General features: G+C 43.0%; 1 protein-coding gene across 1 annotated transcript in view; it reads right to left on the bottom strand.

The window, feature by feature from the left end:
* The window catches only part of galnt14 (UDP-N-acetyl-alpha-D-galactosamine:polypeptide N-acetylgalactosaminyltransferase 14 (GalNAc-T14)), a gene marked incomplete at both ends in the record, with an annotated part of 177,534 nt that overhangs the window by 39,954 nt on the left and 113,325 nt on the right, over positions 1–24,255 (bottom strand). Inside the window, 4 exons of the mRNA XM_080744560.1 lie at positions 2,586–2,670; positions 8,849–8,936; positions 17,358–17,479; positions 22,087–22,152. Of these exons, the coding sequence (XP_080600686.1) occupies positions 2,586–2,670; positions 8,849–8,936; positions 17,358–17,479; positions 22,087–22,152 (361 nt within the window). The remainder of the gene's footprint in view (positions 1–2,585; positions 2,671–8,848; positions 8,937–17,357; positions 17,480–22,086; positions 22,153–24,255) is intronic.

Genomic DNA, 24,255 nt, shown 5'->3' with positions numbered 1-24,255 from the left:
TGACTCATGTGACATCACATCATAAAAGGCTATGACATCACGTACGCCACATGAGTCAACAAAAAATGCCATGAGAACCGTTCGTCCCACCGGCTTCAAATTCGGCATGCGCGTTCCCCGCCGCAGCAGGGAGTGCAGTGCTCGACCCGACCCGATATGCGATTTTCCGGAACCGGCGCGAAAGGTTCGGATTCTCCGTATGCGCTGATGTCCGCTAGGCAATAACCGAACAACGGGTATGATGCCTATATCTCTATATATGGGCATAAATGGACACATGCAAACAGATAAATGGGGTTTGCGTTAAAGGGTGGGGCATTCATTCCCTATTTTTTACATAATTCCCGAGTAGGCCGGTCCCCGACTAGACGATTGGCCACCCGAAGGGAAGAGATCTCCATATATGGGCATAAAAGGGACACAGACAGACAGACAGATACAGAGATCTCCATATATGGGCATATAATGGACGCAGACAGACGGATATCTCCATATATGGGCATGATATCTCCATATATGGGCATAAATGGACACAGGCAAACAGAGGATCAAAACGGGTCCTATGACAACAGGTATAATGGGGTTTGCATTAAAGGGTGGGGCATTAGTTCCCTATTTACATCGTACCCGAGTAGGCCGGCACCCAACTAGACGCTTGGCCACCCGAAGGGCAGAGATCTCTATGTATGGGCATAAAAGGGACTACAGACAGACAGATACAGGGATCTCCAACTATGGGCATAACATGGACACAGACAGACAGATATCTCCATATATGGGCATAAATGGACACAGGCAAACAGATGGTCAAAACAGGTTGGTTGTATGACAACAGGTATAATGGGGTTTGCATTAATTCCCTATTTACATCGTTCCCGAGTAGGCCAATCCTCGACTAGACGCTTGGCCGCCCGTCAGGCAGATACAGAGATCTCCATATACAGTATGAGAATAAAATGGACGCAGACAGACATATATCTCCATATATGGACACAGGAAAACAGATGGTCAAAACGGTTCCTATGGCTATGGCAACAGGTAGAATGGAGTTTGCATTAAAGGGCGGGGCATTCATTCCCTATTTACATCGTTCCAAAGTTGGCCAGGTCGCCGACTAGATGCTCGGCCGGCCGAGCTTCTGGCATCCAAAAATTTTCCAAGATCACGTACGTGTACGCAACATAGGAATAGGGGGACCACAGACAGAGACCGTTAGGGAAGCCCTGATGTAAGCAACAGAGAAAACCTGTAACACTAGCAGACTGGTACAGAACACACTCAATGGTTTCCATCTTACTGTGACGATCCCATGAATAATCCCATTCAGTCTCTAAACAAACACACAAACACACGCACGCACGCACGCATGCACGCACGCACGCACGCGCACACACACACGCACACACACACACACACACGCATAGTGCATGAGAGCAGGGAGAAACCCTGGTGGATTGGACATTATGCATCATCAAATCCTCTTTGGTTATTGCCAATTACCCTGCCTGCTCCTGCAAGTAACAGCATGTGTGTGTGTGTGTGTGTGTGTGTGTGTGTGTGTGTGTGTGTGTGTGTGTGTGTGTGTGTGTGTGTGTGTGTGTGTGTGTGTACAACATGTGTGAGAGGATAACGGCAGGCTATATTTGTGCAATTTGAGTGGGTATTTGTGTGGGTGAGAAAGAGGAAGAGTGTGAGGGTGTTAACACGTCTGTGTGCGTGTGTGTGTGTATGTCTGTGTGTGTGTGTGTGTGTGTGAGAGAGAGAGAGAGACTTTTCGGTACTGTATGTGTATGTGAGCATCTGTTTTCATAAGATTGTGGTTGAATGCAGGCCTGGCATTTCATCATTTTAGGGGCAAGGCCACTTGGCCTTTGATGTTGTCCATTCTTTTAGGGCGCAAAGGCCAAATGCCAGGGCAGGAAGGCCATCAAATAAAATACAATTTTAGTCCATTGAAATAATTTGTTGAATATAAGGGTTAGGGATGATAACCTAATCTGCAGTGAAATAGATGAAAGATGGTATTTACAATCTGATCCATGCTCAGCCCTGCACCAATCAAAGTCACTGGATTGGTTTAAAGATGGGGACTCGGGGGAGTTAAGACCTCAGAAAAGACACTGATGTCTACATGACAAGAAAGACACACTGGTGTCTACTGTCTATATGTTGACAAGAAAGAGACAAGAAAAAAGACAGAGGAGAAAGTGGTACAGTCAGCTGGGGCATTAAGGCCACTGTGGCCTTAGGTCATGCCATTGGTTTGAGGGTCACAAGGCCAAACTGAGGGGCAACGGCGGCCATGGCCTTCATGGCCTCCATGAAATTCCTGCCCTGGTTGAATGTGCGTGTGTGTGTTTGTGAGTATGCATGTGTTCATACGTGACGCAAGTGTGTTCATAGTGACACATGGTTGACGTCCATGACATTTAACAAGCAGACAGACAAGTTGCACAAATAACTGCAATGAGATTTAAAAATAAAAGGTGGAATCGCTTGTGCGTGTGTGTGTGTGTGTGCGGTGCGTGTGTGCGTGTGCGTGTGTGTGTGTGTGTGTGTGTGTGTGTGTGTGTGTGTCTGTTTACCTGATTGGTTCGGTAGGGTCAGCTCGACGGGCACGCTGCTCTGGAGACAACTGTTCCCACTTAAAATGAAGACTCCAGTCAAAACCTATAAGAGAGAGAGATTGATTGATTGATTGATTGATTGATTGATTGATTGATTGAAGACTTTATTAGAAGTTTGCATAGGAAAGGGTACAGTTTCACGACAGTACAGTTCACTGGTACAAGGTGAACTAAAAGGATACACCCGAAAGAGCCTTAATTGGCTTAACTGTTTCAATTGAGGTAATTTTTTTAAACTCCTAACATTGAATGGCAGAAGATAGAACACAGTACTAGGCAGAAGGAAAAAAAAAAGTTGTAAAACACAATACAAAATAAACGGTATTTACAATATAAAGGTCGGGGGGAGGTAAGGATAGGCTTTGTTTAGAGAGAGAGAGAGAGAGAGAGAGAGAGAGAGAGAGAGAGAGAGAGAGAGAGACACACACACACACACACACACACACACACACACACACACACACACACACACACACACACACACACACACACAGAGAGACACAGAGAGAGACAGAGAGTGAGACGGATTAGATACAGTAAATGGTATGATTCAGGATGGTTGACCCTGGGTCTCTGCAGTAGCACTGGTGCTGGTGGTGTTGAGAGAGGCATTCATTATTCATGACTTTCTAAAGTGTGATGGCCCACACACTTTAGACTCAATGCAATAGGGAGGATCATCTTGTTTGCTGTCGTGCACAAACCTCTTACAGTATCTCCATAATATTCTAACCTACTCGATCTTACTAAATAAAGCACCATATACAGGTACCACCAAAAGCGGACAAAGTAGCAGATCTAATGTACAAGCTTTCGAGCTAGATCTGCACCTTTTGCATTTTTTTTATTTGAATCCTAAAACAATTTTTAATGGGGAATCACAATGTTTCTGTCTTTTTTTTAAAACGCTGTGATTCCCGTGGTAACATGTCATTAGGTCGAACACCCTTTGGATCGACCACCAAATTCTAACCCAAACCCTAATCCTAACCTCAGTAAAACTATGCCTAACTCTAACCCTAACCCTAAACCTAACCTCAGTAACCATGACGCGGGTGATTATCTAACTTGCCGACGCTCGCAGGTGATTATCTAACCTGTTCGACCCAACGGGAGTTCAACCTATGGGGCAGTCCCCATTCCCGTTGTGATTCCCCATTAAAACGTTTTTTTTTTTTCTTCTTCTTTTTGCATTTGAAGACGGTGTGCGTGGAGTTTTTTCTTATTCAGTTTGACATACCATTGTTTGGTCTGCTCTTTGACAAACCTGTCGCTTTTGTAGGTGTGCAAGAGACTTTCTTTTCATTTATTTGAATTTGAATTATTTTGAATTTTGGACATAATGAGGTTTCCACCCAACAGAGACGATTTGCAATGCCTTTGTAACGTCACACTGATGTAATTTTTGTATAAAAGAAAACGTACTGGACATGCGTGCATATGTGTGCGCAGGAGTCTTTAAGTGACCAGAGGGCGCATGAGTGCAGGAGTACCTGAGGGCATGCATTGACGATGTGTGGGTAACTGGACTATGAGTGCACACATTATGCAGTGTACTAAAATTCAGGAAAGCATATAGTCTAGTATCTCTACAACCTGATTTATTTAAGTCTGACCAAACACAATTTCTCTACTGGGATCATAAAGTCTTCAACAGACTATAATGAGATCTCAAGACACTCAATGACTCGGTCAAGTTTCTCTCCGCTGCAGTTCAAGAAGTGAAATGAGCCCCACGTTGCTTCAACATTCTCCTCATAAGCCAGTTAACTAGATCAAAGCAGACCAGATAAATACATGGTCTTAATTGAATTTATACAAGGGATATTTTCAGCTTAATGTAATCAATTAAAGCTTTTTGTTTCCAGAATGACATTAGAATCAAGAATACATAAATAAATATATGCATAAATAAATACTATAATTTTCTATTGATCCTTACCAACCTTAAAGATGGGGTGCCATGATAAATATATGCATAAATAAATACTATAATTTTCTATTGATCCTTACCAACCTTAAAGATGGGGTGCCATGATTCCCCCCCCCCCCCCCCCCCCCTCTAAAACATGATTATCAGGTATTATGATTATACTAGGAGGAATATTTTTTCCAAAAAAGTGTACAGAAAGAGTTAAAATTAGGTTTTTATGTGGCCACACCCACCAGTTCATTAGTATGCCTGGTTGTCATGTTGGGTGGCGCCCCGCTGAAGTTAGCCACACCTACGTGTGTTGGGTGAATGGTAAGGGGAGGGGTTGATTCTATGATGTAATTGTCTCCACCAGCCGAAGGCTGAGGGAGAGTATGTTTTCCCCTCCGTCCGTGTGTCCGTCCGTGCGTCCGTCCGTGCGTCCGTCCGTGCGTCCTCGCAGTTTGTGAGCGCCAAATCTCAGTCGCCGTTGGCCCGGTCGCTGCCAAAGTGAGCACACACATTCCCTGGATGCCAATCTAGAACCTCTGCCCTAAATTTTTCAAATGGGCCTTTTCTAGCGCCACCTAGTGGCCGATGTCCGCAAAACACATTTCTGTGCACTACTCTTACAGATTTTGTCCAAAAATCCTACAAATCGGTAGGCAATATCTCGACAGTCACGTGATCAACACGGATCTGTCCGATTTTGCATATTCCATCCTGATTGGCTAAGATTGGCTTCCAAAGTTTGTGGGATTGAGCCGTTTTGAACAAAATGCCTCAAATCACAAACGCAAAGTGCAATTATCATGAAATCGCGCACACACGTTACCACTAGGCCGAGGAAGAAATGCCACTTAATTTTTTTTTTATCAGCCTCATGGTGGCGCTATAACAGCCCGATTTGTGGTTTTACCTATAACTCCACCGATCAGTTTCAAACTTTGTAAGCGCACTCCCTAGAGGCTAAGGATAAACCTTTGCCCTGCATTTTTCACATCAGCCTTTTATAGCGCCACCTTTGGGCTGACTTATGTAAAACACATTTTTGGATATTACTCCTTGAGATTTTATCCAAAAATCATGCAAATCGGTACACAGTATCTCTATAGTCATGTGATCAAGTCCGATCCGTCTGATATTTCACATTCCATCCTGATTGGCTAATATTAGCTTCCAAAGTTTGCAGGATTGCTCCGTTTTTGAACAAAATGCCTCAAATCAGCAACGCAGCTTGCGATTACCATGACATTTGCCACACATATTCCCACTAGGTCAAGGAACAAATGCTACCTTTTTAACATTGTCCTGTTATAGCGCCACCAGCAGGTAGACTTTAGCAAAACACATTTTTGGAACACAATGCTTGAAATCATGCATGCAGCGTCCGATTGCCATGAAAGATCTAAGGTGAAGAACATATGCCACCCTTTTTACATTGGCCTATTATACAGTAGCACCACCAGGACGCACGGCCTGGTGGAGACCTGTGCTCGGAAGAGCACTGCTTCTAGTTGTGTCTGTGTTTTTGGACCGGCACTTTTGACCCATAAGGTGGCAGCCTCCAGAAAAAAAACCAAATAGAAAGGGAATACATAATTGCTCATAACAACCACACCAGGGGGTCTAATGAAGTACTGTCAACCTCCTAGACACGTGAAAAACAGAAAAAGTACAAAACTATGGCACCACCTACATTTTCTTGTAAAGGTTGCTGGACTTTCAAGTCCACAAAAATAGTTTGTTTGAAAGGGGTTAAAAACTATTCACATGAAGGTGAAGGCCCCAGGTGTTAGATTAATGAACAACTATCCTACTAGATATCCAAGTGAACATGTATCCATTCAGCTGGACTCATTCACACACAAACCACACATACTGTAGTAACCTGTATTTACGGAGCATTTCTCCGATTGCCAAACATATCTTCATACATAAATGTTCCTAATTAATGCTTTAAGATTGTACCATTTCTGTTTACTTGCTCTGTGTCTCAGAGGGAGGGTTATGGACAGAAACCTTACTCTAATGATATCATCAGTGAGAATTCCAAGCACACACACACTGAGGACATGTGAACACCACAGCTGGTACAGTAGGTAGATAATGAATGTCGACCAATCATTTCATGTCAGCTGTGCAGACGCCCTCTATGTGAAACAGATAAAAAGGACCAGCGTAACGTCTGCCAGATACACACAGCGACAGAGACTCATCCAGAAGTCCCCAAAATCCAAGCTCTACACTGACACAGAGACAACCTGCAGGCTGACATGCTCCTGGTTCCTCATCTCCTGTGCCTGCTGGGCCTGGCGTTAGGCACCGCTCACACCGATCCCTTAACCGAGGTCAAGCTACAGCGCGGGACCTGTCCTATGTTCTGGTACCTCTTCAACGGTCGCTGCTACAAGTACGTCGCCGCAGACTTCACCTGGGCTGACGCGGAGCTGAACTGCAGGTCCCAAGACGCCAACCTGGTGTCCATCCACAGCGCTGGCGAGCACAACTTTGTCCGAACCCTGATCAATAACTTTGACCTTAAAGAGGGTAGGACCTGGATTGGACTGAGTGACATTCACAAGAAGGGTGCATGGATGTGGTCTGACGGCGGCCAGTTTAAATACACCTTGTGGTACAGTGGAGAGCCAAACAACGCAGGTGGAGCTGAACACTGTGCGTTTACAAACTATAACACTAAATGGGCTGACATTGTGTGCCATCACCCTTATCGTTCTGTTTGTGCATCTCGTAGACTATGTCCCGAATGAATCTGCATTGTCTGATTCAATCCACTGACTTGTACAAATAAAAATTTACATTCAAATATATTCATGTGTTTACTGGTGAAATCAATTTCAGTGTCTCCATTGTAAATAAAACATACCTAATTGACGCCTGAATAAAACAGGCCATTCATATATTAAGGCTCTATTAGAGCCTCTATAGAGAAATAATTTCTCTCTTCCTCAATAATTATGAATCCATTTTCTCATTTTCTCAGATCATGAACATTTGTATACACGGTATGACGTACGTGTGACCCTCCTCTGGGAAAGAAAACAAACAGCTAACAGCTGTAGCAGTCATTGCTGAATGGGAATGGGAACAGATTGTGAAGAATTCAAATAAACCTTAAATTATGTAGATTAAAACAGGTGTTAGATTATCTACTTTTGCGGAGTGTGTGTGTGCGTGTGCGCGTGTGTGTGTGCGCACGCGCGCGCGTGTGTGTGTGTGTGTGTGTGTGCTGATCAAGCAGTCCAGTCCAGCAGGTCCAATATTTGCTGACACAGCACTCCCAACCCCCATCGGTAGGATGTGTGTGTGTGTGTGTGTGTGTGTGTGTGTGTGTGTGTGTGTGTGTGTGTGTGTGTGTGCGCGCGAATGTGTGTCTGCAGGCCTGTGCAAGCATGTCTCTGTCTATCTGGGCTTGAATGTTGTGCACGTGTGTGTGTGCACGTGCGTGTGCATGCCTGGATCGATGACGCTCTGTCTCCAAGTGATCTTTTTCATGTTAGGACCAATAGGAACATCAATAATTAAAATGTCCTTTGTGGGAGTCACTGACAGCATTGATCCATATCTCCTTGTGCGTGCGTGCATGTGTGCTTGTGCGCGCATGTGTGTGTGTGTGTGTGTGTGTGTGTGTGTGTGTGTGTGTGTGTGTGTGTGTGTGTTTTTGTTTGTGCGTGCTTCTGAGAGAGAGAGAGAGAGAGAGAGAGAGAGAGAGAGAGAGAGAGAGAAAGATAGATATAATGCATTATAAACATACTTACCAGTAGGACCGTCAGGTCACATGTACTTTTAGGGCAAAATCTGTAGGAGTGTCCAAAAATGTGTTTTAAAAAATCGTCCAGATGGTGGCGCTAAATTGGACAGATCCATGTTGATGACAGGACTCTAGACATATACTGTGTGCTGTGATTTTAGGCCAAAGGAGCAGTGTCCAAAAATGTATTTTGCAAGAATCAGCCTCATGGTGGCGCTAGAAGAGCATGTGAGAATGAGGTTGTGGTTTGGCAGCCAAGGAGTGTGTGTGCAAAGTTTGGCATGGATAGGGGAAACGGTGGCAGAGATATGAGTAGGGGAAAAGTGTGACGTGTGACGTGATTGACAGACATACTGACAGACGGTGGAGGTTTTTATAGTAACTGCGAGCTGACGGTCGCAATAATGCATTATATATACATGGGATGCATACAACGTGTTACCGTGATGGAACAAGGTGGTTAAACGCAGAGACATTAGAGAAAGCAGATCAGGGACTGATTGAAAGGTTCAAGGACAGGGAGGGGGGGTTCTGTACCTCCACGCAGGTCAGACGAGGCAGCAACGTAGGCAAACGTGTCCATGTTGATGATGTCAATCACTGGGCTGACCACACACTTAGGGTCCTGGAGAGTAACACGCACGCGCGCGAGCACACACACACACACACACACACACACACACACACGCACGCACGCACGCACGCACGCACGCACGCACGCACGCACGCACGCACGCACGCACACACACACACACACACACACACACACACACACACACACACACACACACACACACACACACACACACACACACACGATTAAAATCTGCCGGAATAGGCTTGTGGGAGTATGACGATGTTATACTCTGTGAGTAGACGGACTCCACACATCCCAAGTGTGGTTTAATTATCAGAAAAATCCATCTCTGATCAATAAAACTACACGCTAATAATTTTCCCCACCCCCAAGATGTTCCTGAATGAACTTTGTGGGATCTCTATGGTGCATCTCTATGGTAAAATATCCATTAGATGCTTTTGAGAAAATCTGAAACTACCAGGATTTTCATAGATAGATAAAACATCATTAAACATGATTTGTGTGGACTGTGGAGCCCGTCTAAAGGAGTAGTTCACCCCAAAATGATTTTTTTCCTATTGATTACTAGCGCCATGGAGACTTGAGTTCAATAATATTTGTAGTTTTTAGTCGCATTCATAAGACAATAATTTGATTACAATGAATTTACCCCCATTGATTCCAGATGGCATTTGGGTCCCCATCTGGAATCAATGGGGGTAAATTTACTATAATCACATTTTTGTCAATACAAAATACAAACGAATATTATTGAACTCAAGTCTCCATGGCGTGAGTAATCAATAGAAAAAAAATCATTTTGGGGGTGAACTGCCCCTCTAAGAAACATAGAACACAAACTGAAGACAGAGAGGAAGAGACAGACAGCAATCAGAGCAAGAAACAAAGAGAGATTAGAAAAAGTGCCAGCAATGTTGATGCAATATGAACAATGGGACAGATTTGCATGATATTTAAAAAAGAATGTTTTGCAAACATCTCCTCCTGATAATGCTATAAAAGGCCGATGTGAAAAACTGGGGGCAGAGGCTTTGCTCTGCTATCCAGGGAGTGGGTGCACACAGTTTCACATTGACAATAAACAAGGGAGAGGCATCAGAGGGAAGAAAAGATAATGGGCAAAAGAGGTAAGTGAGAGAATAAGAGGGAGAGAGGGCATTCTGGTGTGAAAATGACTGGAATGTAATGCAATAAATAATAATGTGATCTGCTGTTCAGGTAATGTCTGTGTGTTTCTAAAAGCGCGAGCGTGTGTCCTGAGGTGGATTCCATTCCAGAGCTATTACGTCCACTACATTAAGTTCTAGTCATCCAACTTCAGTCATGCAAACAGTGTCTTTACAGTACGTTGAGTTTGACTTTCCCCTTTCTCTCATTTCCTCTCTCTTTCTTTATCAGTGATACTGCACATAATACGTAGCTGACAACTGCAGTTAAAGATACACTCAGCTCTGTAATATTTAATATTGCGCCCAGAACAAGGCACAATACATCTTTCCAAAATAATTAATTGTTATTGAATGATACAATTCAGTGGTTATATTACACTCTCCTACAGTACTAGTCCACTGGCAACGCGGAAGCAGACAAACAACTATTATCGTTATTATCTCTAATAACACCAAGTGCACATGTAAAGGGCAAAGTAATCAGTAGTGCTAGGGCAGTGGTTCTCAAAGTGGGGACCAGGCGCCAGGTCATTGAGGAGTTACAGGTCTGTAACTCTGAGAGTGTACAACTGGAACCAAACCAAACCGACGAGGGTCCATTTAGTTCCAGTTGTACACTCTCGTATGTATGTATGTAATATGTACCGGTATGTATGTACCGTATGTATGTATGTACCGTATGTAAATATGTATCTATGTATGTATGTACTGTATGTGTATAATGTACAGTACAGTATGTGTAGTGACTGTATTGGGGCATAGTTTACCCTATGAGACTGGGGGTTTATAGGGGAGAAAACCAGGGCACTGGTGTGTGTGCGTGTGTGCGTGTGTGTGTGTTTGTGGGTTGCGTTGTCAGTATGAATGAGTGAGTGTGTGTAATAAATGGGACATGTCGTACTGCGTGCCCAAAGAGAGACGTTGCGAACTTGCAATTCATTAATTGGGGCTGGATTATGGAGCAGACCTCCTGACGGAACAAGGTCACACTGAAGGCTGAATGTCTCTGCCGGTGTCACTACATTAATCACTTGAACCCTAGCATCCATATTCTGAGGGACAAAACCAGCAGATCTACAAGCTAACAATGGTTGTGAGCTTGTGCTATATATTGTCTGTTTTTATAGAGATTTGGTGTATAGCGGTCCATCTACAAAGCCAACTAATGTCCAGTTTACAAAGTCTAGAAAGTATAAGTGGTTAATATAAATAAAGTACAGTGACTGTATAAACGCTATTAATACCATAACGACACTGACTGCCCAGTGCTTGGGGTAAAGCTCTCATGATTACTGCTGCAATTCAACACTGTGTAATTTTCAAATTGTTCAGGAGTGTTTGCTTAACTAACTCAGGTCTCAGGTCTTTATTCTAAATTAAATTAAACAGAATGGGAACTATAACTTGTTGTCTCAACCAGTCAATTTTATTTTTAGATATATGTTTTGGGGCTTTTATGCCTTTATTGATAGGACAGTAGACTGATAGGAAATGGAGAGAGAGTTGGGGAGTGACACGCAGCAAAGGTAGTCAGGATCGGGAATCGAACCAGCGACAGGACAGGCTGTCAGGCTACACTGAGCCTATTTGGTACACGCCTGTACCAGAAGGCCAGCGGGCACCCTGGCCAGTCAGTTTATGTATAAGCACAGGTCTAGTCACAATGTCACATGGGTCTGAATCAAACTATTTCTTGCATCTCTAACAGAACACAACATCATTATCATGTGTACATATACTAAACTAGCTCTTAGATTATTTTTTATTACACAAGGAAGGTTTAACCTCAAAGCCGGCATCCGGTGAGAAACTACTGTCCTATTGTGTTTTTGCAGTGGGCAAACTGTACAGGCCTGGTCAGTGTGTTAATGAGTCCGGGCACCCATCAACAGGCCTGGTTGTTGGTACAAAGTGATATACAGTACCACAGGTAGGTCAGTGACTGCTGGTTTTGAGATTTTATATATATATATATATATATATATATATATATATATATATATGTATTTACAAATATATATACAACAAACAGCAATTTCAGATACTGTACATTTCAAATTCCCTGCTCCTCAAGTGTGCTCTCTCTCGCGCACACACACACACACACACACACACACACACACACACACACACACACACACACACACACACACACACACACACACACACATAGACAGACAGTGTTAAAATCCTAACACGACCTCTCTGGTTTAGTTGCTTCGCTGAGGGACCTTTCCTCCACACCAGAAGAAGTTCTTAAATATCCATAATAAGCTTTTAATTGTGGACGAGACAGAGAAGTCAGGACATTGTGGTAAAAAGGACGGCAATGGTTGAGCTATGTGAGAGACTAAACCAATTACTTATAACTAGTGTTAAGTAAATTCTAAACCACCTTTCCAGCTATGTGAGAGACTAAACCAATTACTTATAACTAGTGTTAAGACAATTCTAAACCACCTTTCCAACCTACACACATCATTCCACATTCAGGCAGGAGTTTGGAGTTGTACAGAGTTGTACGGCTGCTTGTTTACCTCGATCAATAACTCATACATTTAAATATGAATAAATGACTATATAATGAGACAACAGACAGTGATGGATGACTCCCTGTTCTTGTACACGCACGCACGCACACGCACACACACACACACACACACGCACACACGCACCCACACACACAAACACACACACATACAGGCCACCCTAATAAATATGAATGAGTAAAGGGAATATAGAACTGTTGACAGTCCCTGAGTCAGATACCTCCAGTGTGTGTGTGTGTGTGTGTGTGTGTGTGTGTGTGTGTGTGCGTGCGTGCGTGCGTGCGTGCGTGCGTGTGCAGTTTTTACCTATTGATTGCTGGTATATAAAATGAGATTGGGACCACCATAATCAAGGCAATCGGTGCTGACATTTTACTTTTTAGCCATTTAGCTGTCGCTCTCATCCAGAGCCATTTATAATGAGTTTTCACCTCAGCAGAATCAATAGATAGATAAGCAACCCACAGAAGCTCGCTAAATTAAAGGGACAGAAAAAAGTCACGAGTCACGCTGTCTGGTCTTTGTCATCTTTCTATTCATCCTGTTGTTTTTTCTTCACTGCTGCCTGTTCATGTGTAACTAATGAACCCCTTTTCACAGCAGCAATTTTGAAAGGAAATAATAGGGTAAACACAGGTGTTACTAATGATACTAATTAATTAAGGTTGCCATCCGTGCAGGTCAGAGTCAAGGTGCTGCTACTGTGCATGTTGGCTGACTCTGCTTCACTGCAAAGTATATGCTCTGAGAATCATAGAGTGCACCGATATCAGCTCATTTATATGCACGGTCAGTGGAGAAACTCATTAACTAACGCTGCCATTTGCCATCTTTATTCCATTCATCCCATGTATAAACATGATTATTAACTGTTTTGTTACATGTAGATGTGAGTTGTCTAGATTGCTGTCTAGACCAGAGGTCTTCAACAGGGAGTCCGGGACCCCTAGGGAGGTCCTCAGAGTTACTACAGGGGGGGCGCCAAATCTTTGTGTGATAGGATAATGTTTTTTACATGAATCACTTAAACCCTAGCATCCCTATTCTTAGTGGAACATTAACCAAAAAATAGCAAATCTACAAGATCACAACGCCTCGCGTTGTGAGGTGTTGTGAGCTTGTAGATCGGCTTTTTTTTTGGCACAGAGGATTGGTGTAGAGGGAAAAGAAGAGCAGACTAGTAGGTATCAAGTAGTTAAATGTATGAAAATACACCTTAATCCAGCCTACACAGATGATACTGTGCTGTCAAACAAGTCTAAGCTGTATAAGAAATCTATGAACATCTGCAACACAATTGTATACGATATGTATTGGGGGTCCCTGCTTCATGTCTCTCTCAGCTACAGGGTCCTTGGCCTGAAAACGTTGAAGACCCCCTGGTGCAGAGCAGTGGTTCTCAACCTTTTCAGGTCGTGCCCCTCCCAAAATAATCACATTCGAACTGGGGACCCCCAAAAATTATCATATTTGAACTGGGGACCCCCAAAAAGTATCATATTTGAACTGGGGACCCCACACCCTGACAAGCATGTAGGAGTTGGGACATTACAATTTGTTGGACTTGGATCCACAGATAAATGTGAAAATAGCCGATCTACAAGCTCGCAACACCTTGCATTTTGAAAAGGTTTTCCTCTTTCTTTTATATTTGACAATTTGACAATGTTTGGCCAGTTTTCATAGGTTGTTGGTTACTTTTTATGCAATAATTGTCTTTTTATTTTTGTTTTCTTCTTTTTTCTCTAATTAAAAAGGTCTTAAAAGTCCTGAAATTATCACTTCACTCTCATACAAGGGGGTTATATGAGAGTGAAGGACAATTTAAGGACCATTGCAGCTTGTTTGGTGCTCCAAGGGCACAGCACTCTGAAATGTCAAATGGCAATGAACCGAACGCACTGCATTATTCTCAGAGCATAAATACTTAATTAGTATAATTAAACACCTGTGTGTGTTTAAAATGTCATTGTCATCTCACATCATTAAAACTGAACTCAACTGAATAATTTGGTCGTGCAATTTTAAGAAGTCATGGACAGACAAAGTGTGTTCGTCAATCAATCTTTTCTGTTTTCAAGTAGATTCCAATCAACTCATGCTTTAAAATGCATTAAAAGATAAACTAATTTGATAAAAAATACAAAATTAAAAAACCAAAAGACAGGCAATGATATAGAGTAGTATGTTGGACTACCTGTCTCAAAGTTGATTTTTTAACTGTACTGTGCTGAAATTAATGGAATCCAATGACTTCCTCATGAATCCCCCACGGTACGCTTTGGAAAATGCAAAGTCGAAACTAACGCACATCCTCCAAATTCGGTGCTGAGACAAACTGCAAACACAGCAAAATCATCAATCAGAAAAGACTCACAACTCACTTTTAACTTCGCTCCAAAAACTTTATTCGACACAGCAGTAAAACGTCTCGACCTTGCGGCATGCTTTAGGTTAGCAAGCCAACGCTTTGGATTATAATATAGTCAGCTAATAAACATGCAAGGCCACTGGCATTGTCCTTTAAGCTTTCCTGATACAGAAGGAATTGCGCAGCCAGCGTCGAATACTAAACCGAGCACAAGCTCAAGTGGTCTAAATCGAATTCAAACTCGCGGGGGACGATTCATAAAACTCAGTGGTTTATTGCATTAAGCAAAACCTGCGGCGTGAAGAATGAAAGTGGAGATGTAAAGAGACACGGGGTGAAGTAAAGTAAAGACTGAGGAGAAAGGGGAGGAGAAGGAGGAGGAGGAATCTTGGATATGGAGGGAAAGAGGTGAGGTAAACAGAGACTACAGCAGGGGTCTTGAAACTTTTTTGACTCAGGGCACCCCGGTAAATAACCTTTTCATCCACGGCACCCCTGAATTACTCTGTTAATTTGTATAATCTTACATCATATTACGCGACGTAAATGCACATCTTTCTTTCCACTTGAGATACGGTAGGCTAGGTCAGACAGAAATATCCGTTTCCATCAGAACTGACTGAAAATAACTTTATACTTGTGTTTAACCACTTGAAACCCAGTATCCCTATTCCGGGGAGAAGGTTCACCAAAAATAGACGATCTACAAGCTCACAACGCGTCACGCTGTGACGCGTAGTGAGCTTGTAGATCTGCTATTTTTGGTCAAGAGTCGGCCGTAGATGGAAAAATAACTCATGAAGTACAATGCAAATCAGGTGTCCACATAGTGAAGTGATATTGATGTAGTGATATTGCTGAATTCCAAATATCATCAAATTATTCTGAGGCACCTCTGGACTGCCGCCACGGCACCCCAGGGTGACCCGGCCGTCACCCACTTTGAAAACCCCTGGACTACAGACATGAATGGAGAGAAGAGTTGGGTGGGGGAAATGGAGAGAAAAAGCAAAAGGAAAGAGTGAGTGAAAATGAAGACGTATAAAACAGAGAGGTGAGAAGACGAGGGAGAACTTGAGATTGTAGATAAGAAGAGGAGAGGAGGGGATGATGGAGGGAGAGAGAGCAGCACTTATTTCTCCATGAGAGGCAATCACCGCTACTGCTGTTTTCACCCAAGACTCCGTATTTCACCCTGGACACTAGTCATCAAACAAACACGCACGGCACGGCGCACACGCACACGCACACACACACACACACACGCACACACACACACACACGCACACGCACACGCACACGCACACGCACACACACACACACACACACGCTCACACACACACACACACACACACACACACACACACACACACACACACACACACACACACACACACACACACACACGCACACGCACACACACACACACGCTCACACACACACATGCACACACACGCTCACACACTCACAGATGCGATGCATAAAAACATTGCTTTACTCAAGAGTAGTAAGTGCTACAATATTCAATATAGCAAGTGACCTTGCTATAGTTATTCATATTCAAATCCCATATGCACGCACGCGTGCGCGCACGGCACGCGTACGCGCACGCACACACACACACACACACACACACACACACACACACACACACACACACACACACACACACACACACACACACACACACACACACACACAGACTCTCGCTCTCTCTCTTTTATTTTATTTATTTGTAAATTTGTAGGGTGAAGACTTTTGTTTTATGTTGACAGTTTCAATTTCCCGTGCTCATTTTCTATGATTGCCAAGGATCCCTGTGAGGATATATGGAGCCTATACAAAGCTAGAAATAGGAGTACATATACACTCACACAGTACACCTTTGATCATTCTGTCCTGTGAGCTCTAAACAGGAGTACACACAGTGTAATGTTAAGAACTTGGAATTGTAGGAGTTGAGGAATTACATTTAGTTTGACTCGGTTCCACGTAAGTATTGTGAAACAGCAGATCTGCAAGGTCAAAATGCCTCGCATTGTAGACTTGGCTATTTTAATGTTTTTGCCTCTTTCTTATGTTTGACAGTGTGGCCAATGTTTAACCAGTTTTTATAGTATAGCATGTTAATTACTTTTAATGCAGTAATGGTTTAATGCAGTAATGGTTTTAGGCATTAAAAAGGTCTTAAAAGTCGCCCCCAAAAGAATCCCCCAACAGCATGTGGGGACTCCCCTGGGGGTCCCGACCCACATTATTCTGTCCCTGTGAGGACATAGAGTACAGATCCAGTGTACCTGTTCGATCATTCTATCTATTTCTGTGAGGACATACAGTAGAGTACAGTAGAGTGTACCTGTTTGATCCTGTGCAGCAGTGGAGGCAGCCAGTCTTTGTTGACTTCACAGTGACTGTCCAGGAACGTCAGGACTGCTGCTCTGGAGGCATCCGCTCCTCTGACCCTCGACCTTATCAGACCTGAGAGAGAGAGAGAGAGAGAGAGAGAGAGAGAGAGAGAGAGAGAGAGAGAGAGAGAGAGAGAGAGAGAGACAGAGAGAGAGAGAGAGAGAGAGAGAGAGACAGAGAGAGAGAGAGATTCACTCAATAAAATAAAATAAATCCACCCAGTGTGAAGTGAGCAGTGCTTTTATGAGTTAATTTCATTAAGTGTCCCACAAAGCCAAAGACAAAGCCAAATGTAGGAGTGGTTAGCAACGATCAAATATTATTAAAAAAAGGGAACTTCTGACACAGTATTGGGACTGCCCATTGGTCTGACGGACCATTATTCTGAAGTCCCATTCTGAAAAAGGTTATGTTTCAGCTGGGCTCCCCGAACCAGACAAGATATCAGAGGTGTTTATACCCCCTGAAGTTAGCTTGTGTCTCTTCAAAACTACCACTGCTTTTCACTTGCTAGTGCTGACAAAATGAACTTGATGCTGGGCTGAATGCATACAGAAACAACAATATTGGGCCTTCCTTACGTCCTTCACAGGTGTCACTTCACCAATAATATTAATGGAGGCCATGTTCTATTCTGGTTCAACAGAGTCAGAGTGCTGATATTGTGCATGTTGGCTTACTGGAAACACTCTGGGTCCATTTGGTTCCATTTGTAGACTCTCAGAGTTATGGGGGTCCTTGAAATTAAAAGGTTTGAGAACCACAATAACTGGTATAACATCTGTGAAGGAAGTAAGGAAGAGGCTTTCCAATATACCTGCTGAGCATAATAGTCCATTTTACTTGTGAATAATGGACCATTACATGGGACTAATGCTATGGCCAGGAAACCACTGAGCCAGTGTACCAGCACTAGGGATAGGACGATACGCAATATTATCGTTTATCGTGATAAAAAACACTCATGATAATCGTATCGTGGAGATTTCATTTATCGTGATATCGTCCTCCGTCATGCACTGGGATCAGTTCACCCTTTATTTGCCGAGCTGCATAGCCGGTACCACTTAAACCCTCTATAATTGGTAAAACGTACTTATAATATACGTACTTGATACAGTCTTTTTTTTCACTCTCTATCAAATGTCGTTGCGACGCGTTGTGAGCTTGTAGATCTGCTATTTTTTGGCAAATGTTCCGCCCAGGATTATGGATTTTGATTATCGCGATAATATTGTAAATCACGATTTCTTTTGTCACAATAATCGTGATATGACATTATCATATCGTCCCATCCCTGAACAGCACATGAGTGATGTGCAGTATAACAAGCATATCATGGCAGTTTTAGATCTGCTGTTAAACTGATCCATCAATCCATCCATGAACCCATCCATCCATCCATCCATCCATCTATTATCTACTATCTGCTACCCTTTCTGTCCTTCTCTTGGCCTCCTCCCTCTCTCTTCTATCTTTCCATCTCTCCATCCATCCTACCCCCCCGCCCTCAGTGTTTCTCTCGGGCAGTGAAGGAGAAATCAATGCAGAGCTCTTAGAGCCTTTGTCAGACATGGACACAGCCTTTTAACGCAGCCGTCACACTCCAGGGAGAGGTGTGTGTGTGTGTGTGTGTGTGTGTGTGTGTGTGTGAGAGAGAGAGAGAGTTTGTGAGGTTGCATACAGTATGCGTGTGTGTGTGTGTGTGTGTGTGTGTGTGTGTGTGTGTGTGGGTGTGTGTGTGTGTGTGTGTGTGTGTGTGTGTGTGTGTGTGTGTGTGTGTGTGTGTGTGTGTGTGTGTGTGTGTGTGTGTGTGTGTGTTTGTGTAGGTGTGTGCGCGCGTGTGTGTGTGTGTGTGTGTGTGTGTGTGTGTGTGTGTGTGTGTGTGTGTGTGTGTGTGTGTGCATGCACGTGTGTGCGAGCGTGTGCGTGAGTGTATGCATGGCGGTGACATTGTAAGAGTACCGTTCAGCCAATTAAAAATCCCATTTCATCCTCAATAAGGCTTTATTTTCTGGATGGGCGGACACACACACACACACACACACACACACACACACACACACACACACACACACACACACACACACAGACACACACACACACACACACACACACACACACACACACACACACACACACACACTGCAGTGCAGGCTGACTTTGAGCAGGGGAGAACGTTTGAAAAAGCTCTGCATCGATAACACTAAACTTCCTCTTGAGACCACACTCACAGCTGTCTGTGTGTGTGTGTGTGTGTGTGTGTGTGTGTGTGTGTGTGTGTGTGTGTGTGTGTGTGTGTGTGTGTGTGTGTGTGTGTATGTGTGTATCCGTGTGTGCGCACGTTAATGAGTGTGTATCAGATCACAGGCTCTTAACAGCCTGCTGTTTGTAGTCACATTAAAAAGATAATCAATCCAGAGGCCTCGAGCCATTACCTATTACCCATCTGAACTCATGAACCCATGCAGTGTGTGTGTGTGTGTGTGTGTGTGTGTGTGTGTGTGTGTGTGTGTGTGTGTGTGTGTGTGTGTGTGTGTGTGTGTGTGTGTGTAATGAGTGCAAGAGTAGAGTAGAGCACTGTTTCCCAACCAGTGGGTCTGGACCCATGTTTGGGTCACAGACCAATTTTAACACATCTGCCAGGTATTAATGAAATATTTCATGTGCCTCTGCCACGGTGTTCACGGTTTTCAGTGTTTTTACCTTAAAGGAGTAGTTCACCCCCAAAATGACTTTTTTCCCCTATTGATTCCTCACACCATGGAGACTTGAGTTCAATAAAAAAAAAAAAGTTTTTTGTCACTTTCCTAAGACACAATATGTATAACAATAAATGTACATTGATTCCGGATGGGGACCCAAATGCATTTGGGTGCCCATCCGGAATCAATGGGGGTAAAAAAAAATGTTTTTGGCTTAGGAATGCAATGAATACAAAAATATATTATTGAACTCAAGTCTCCATGGCGTGAGTAATCAATAGAAACATTTTCATTTTGGGGGGGAACTACCCCTTTAACTGAAAGTTGTGGAGTTAAGTCCACGTTTACTCGACAACGGTCTCTAGAGAAAACTGCTAAATTTAGTTCCGGTCTCACATTTTATCCTGCGTTAGACGGACACGCAGCAATGATAAAAACAATGTAGTGTGCATGCCATGTCGCTAGGTGGTGGTGACGCACTACTATCTGGTACTGGCAGTGTGTGACGCATGTCCGTTCCACTTCCTATCACTTCTGTTGTTGCGACCGTTAAGTCGCAACAACAGCAGTTACTATGAATTACATTTTGCGGTTCCCTGTAACTTGCCCATTTAGATGGAAACACGAGGAGAAGCGTTTTCAAACTTTTCCACTCTGGGAGGAGGTTTCACTTTGTTGCGTTTTCAACCCCCGAAAACGCTGTTCTCGTCTAAATGGACGGCATCTCTGACATTTTAAGTTGGCGTTTTCTCGTGAAAACAGCGTCGTGTGCACAGACCCTAAGCAGCACTTCTTTGAAAACCCTGTCCGAACCGCGACGTCAGAAGGAGTAGGGTATGTATCAGCCTTTAGTCTGAACCGTTTGAAGAGTGTACACCAAACTTATTTTTATAAAGTAGGAGCAATTTTCAGTCTTAAACCTGAGAAGCAGCAAAGTGTGAAACAGACGCATGCACGCATGTGCATGAATGTGTGTGCACTTGTACTTCATGCCACCCATGCATAAGTAAAACGGATTTGTGTGTGAGTGTGTGTCAGAAAGAGAGAGACAGAGAGAGACATGTGAATGTCATAATCAAATCTTCCAGACCGATACACATAAACACATACACACACACTCACTCACTCGCTCGTACGCACTTACGCGCGCGTGCGCGCACACACACACACACACACACACACACACACACACACACACACACACACACACACACACACACACACACACACACACACACACACACACACACACACTGATTGATTGAAGACTTTATTAGAAGTTTGCATAGGAAAAGGTACAGTTTCATGACGGTACAGTTCACTGGTACAAGGTCTACTAAAAGGAGATCCATGAAAAGACTATTAAAGGTGATACACCATGCTTTTAAAAAGTATTTATGTCATATTGTTTATGTCCCAAAAACGTTTTTCAAAAGGTTTGAGGCTAAATTACCACTCCTGAATAGAGAGCCTCTCTCATTTTTGAATGGCTCTCAGAGCATTTCAGCTGCAGTACCACCTTTGGCCTGAACTGCGCCACCCTCCCAAAATCCTTTTGAAAAAAAATTTTTTTTTGAAAAAAAAAAATCTTTTTGAAAAAAAAAAATGTTTTCGATTTTTTTTTTTTGTGATGACGTCACAATCGGTAGATGACGTCACAATCGGCAGCAAATCTGAACAGCCTGTTTTGAGAACCCGTGGGATACTTTTAACCTTCACCTTCTCAAAACCAGAGAAAGACACAACGGTCAGAAATGGGACTTTGTGAGGATAGAAGGTGCTAGTGGGACCCCAAAAAAAGGTTTTAAAATAGGAAAAGTGAAATTTCATGGTGTATCACTGCTTATTTCCACAGGAAACCATTAAAGTATCTCATATAACATTGAATGACACACACACACACACACACACACACACACACACACACACACACACACACACACACACACACACACACACCGTGTTCTACAGTACCTTCTCTCTGGTTGTTACGGAGACATGTGACTTTGGGCAGCGAGGTGAGCAGCTGGCAGTCCTTTTCTACCACACACACACACACACACACACACACACACACACACACACACACACACACACACACACACACACACACACAAACACAGACACACACACACACACACACACACACACACACACACACACACACACACACACACACACACACACACACACACCCAGAGAGAAGAACAACAAATCATCTGAATGAACTAAGGTTGATAGAATAATACCCCCATTAAAGGAGTAGTTCACCCCCAAAATGACTTTTCTTCTATTGATTACTCACGCCAACTCAAGGTTCAATAATATTTTTTTGTATTTGTTGCATTCCTAAGACAAAAAGATTATTATAGTAAATCTACCCCCATTGATTATGGATGGGGACCCGAAAGAATTCGGGTCCCCATCCGGAATCAATGGGGCTAAATTTCTTGTAATCAAAATGTTGTCTTAGGAATAAAACAAAAAACTAAAAATATTATTGAACTCAAGTCTCCATGGCATTAGTAATCAATAGAAGAAAAGTCATTTTGGGGTGAACTACTCCTTTAATGGTCAGGTCATTATAGTTAACGAAATAACAAAAGCTAGAGTACAAAAAAAGAAAAAGAAAGTTCACTGTTTTAGTTAACTGAAATAAAAACAAAAACAACGCAACCTTGTTCTTGGTTTGATTCTCTGTCAATATTTCATAAATAAATAATGTGAGTTTTGTTGTCTAGAATTGTCAAAAAACCTAGTTCGCAGAAATAGCACCTACATTTGCCCATTAAAAAAATCTAATCTTTCAGCAGCTATTTAGTTACAACAAACATTGAGCTGACAAAGCAGTTATGTGTTCAAGTGTTGTATTTATTCAGTTTGGGAAAATCATGAAAGCATTAAATCAAGTTAACAGGCTGACCTCATGCATTTCCAGGGAAACAGAGATAACATTAGCAACATGTTCTTTTGTTTTGTCTTCGAGAGCGTATTGCACCACAACACGAATACATTTTGATTGTGTTTTATTCCGTTGTAACCGTTGTATAATTGCAAATGTTACACTCGAGGGTGTGCTTTAGCGTTATTAATGGCACTTGAGTGATGCTTATGGAAGTGGGTGCGAGCACCTCGTTCATGACCACATCTCTTTAGTGCCAGTATTGATGGTGAAGCACACCCTCGAGTGTAATGTTCCTTTTGAAACACAACAAACAGTGGACAATATTACTTTCAGCTGTGTTTAACCTGTCAAAATGGCCATAGTGAAAAGGGTTTATTCAGTGGGATAAAATACAACACTACACTTAGAGTCAAAGCGGGGCTCCAGTGAAGCTGCTAAGACTATATAATGTCACTGTCAGTCAGAAACCTTGTATCTCCAAGTTTCAAATTGTTATGTTTTCTTTTTTTCATCATACAAGGCTGTCACACAAAAGTAGTGAAAACAGCAGATCTACAAGCACACAACGTCTCGCGGTGCGAGGCGTTGTGTGCTTGTAGATCGGCTATTTTATACTAGCTGATGTATATCCACCTCTTTCCGCGGGAATTTACTGGAGATTTTTTTGCACCACACTTCCGGTTAACAGCAGACATACAAGCTCACATCGCGTTGCAGATGCAGCCGTTGTGAGCTTGTAGATCACACTCGGCTGCGGCGCCGGAAGCTCCGTGCAACTTCTGCGCAATGCACGGTGGGATGTTGGAAAGTTGTGGATACTGTAGGTTTAAAGTGCTCTTGTGCCCTATTAATAGTCGCTTCTTTTGGGCTTGTTTTCATAGGCCTGGTGGTAGCTTATTTCTCTCGCAAAATCTGGCAACACTGGAGCTGACGAGTATATCGTCGTTGTCGGGTGGAAACCTTGTATGTCCAAAACCGTTTGTTTTGTATTTATCATTTAAAAAATGAACTAAACTAGTGAAAACAGCCGATCAATTACACTCTCAGAGTTAAATGAACACTGAGCATTTTACAGTGTAGATTGGGGGTACCAAAGACATGATGCGTGTTGGCAGCATCAGTTCAATGTGTACATTATGGGGCTTTTAAGCCGTGACATCATTTTGTAGGCAGAGGAGAACTCTGCCCCCAGAGCATTTTCTGTCCCTCGCTATTTCAACAGATCCGAGACAAAAATA

Source organism: Nannobrachium achirus (genome assembly GCF_963921795.1).
Source record: "Nannobrachium achirus genome assembly, chromosome: 16".
NCBI classification, from domain to species: Eukaryota; Metazoa; Chordata; class Actinopteri; order Myctophiformes; family Myctophidae; genus Nannobrachium; species Nannobrachium achirus.
This window is presented reverse-complemented; position numbering and strand designations above follow the sequence as displayed.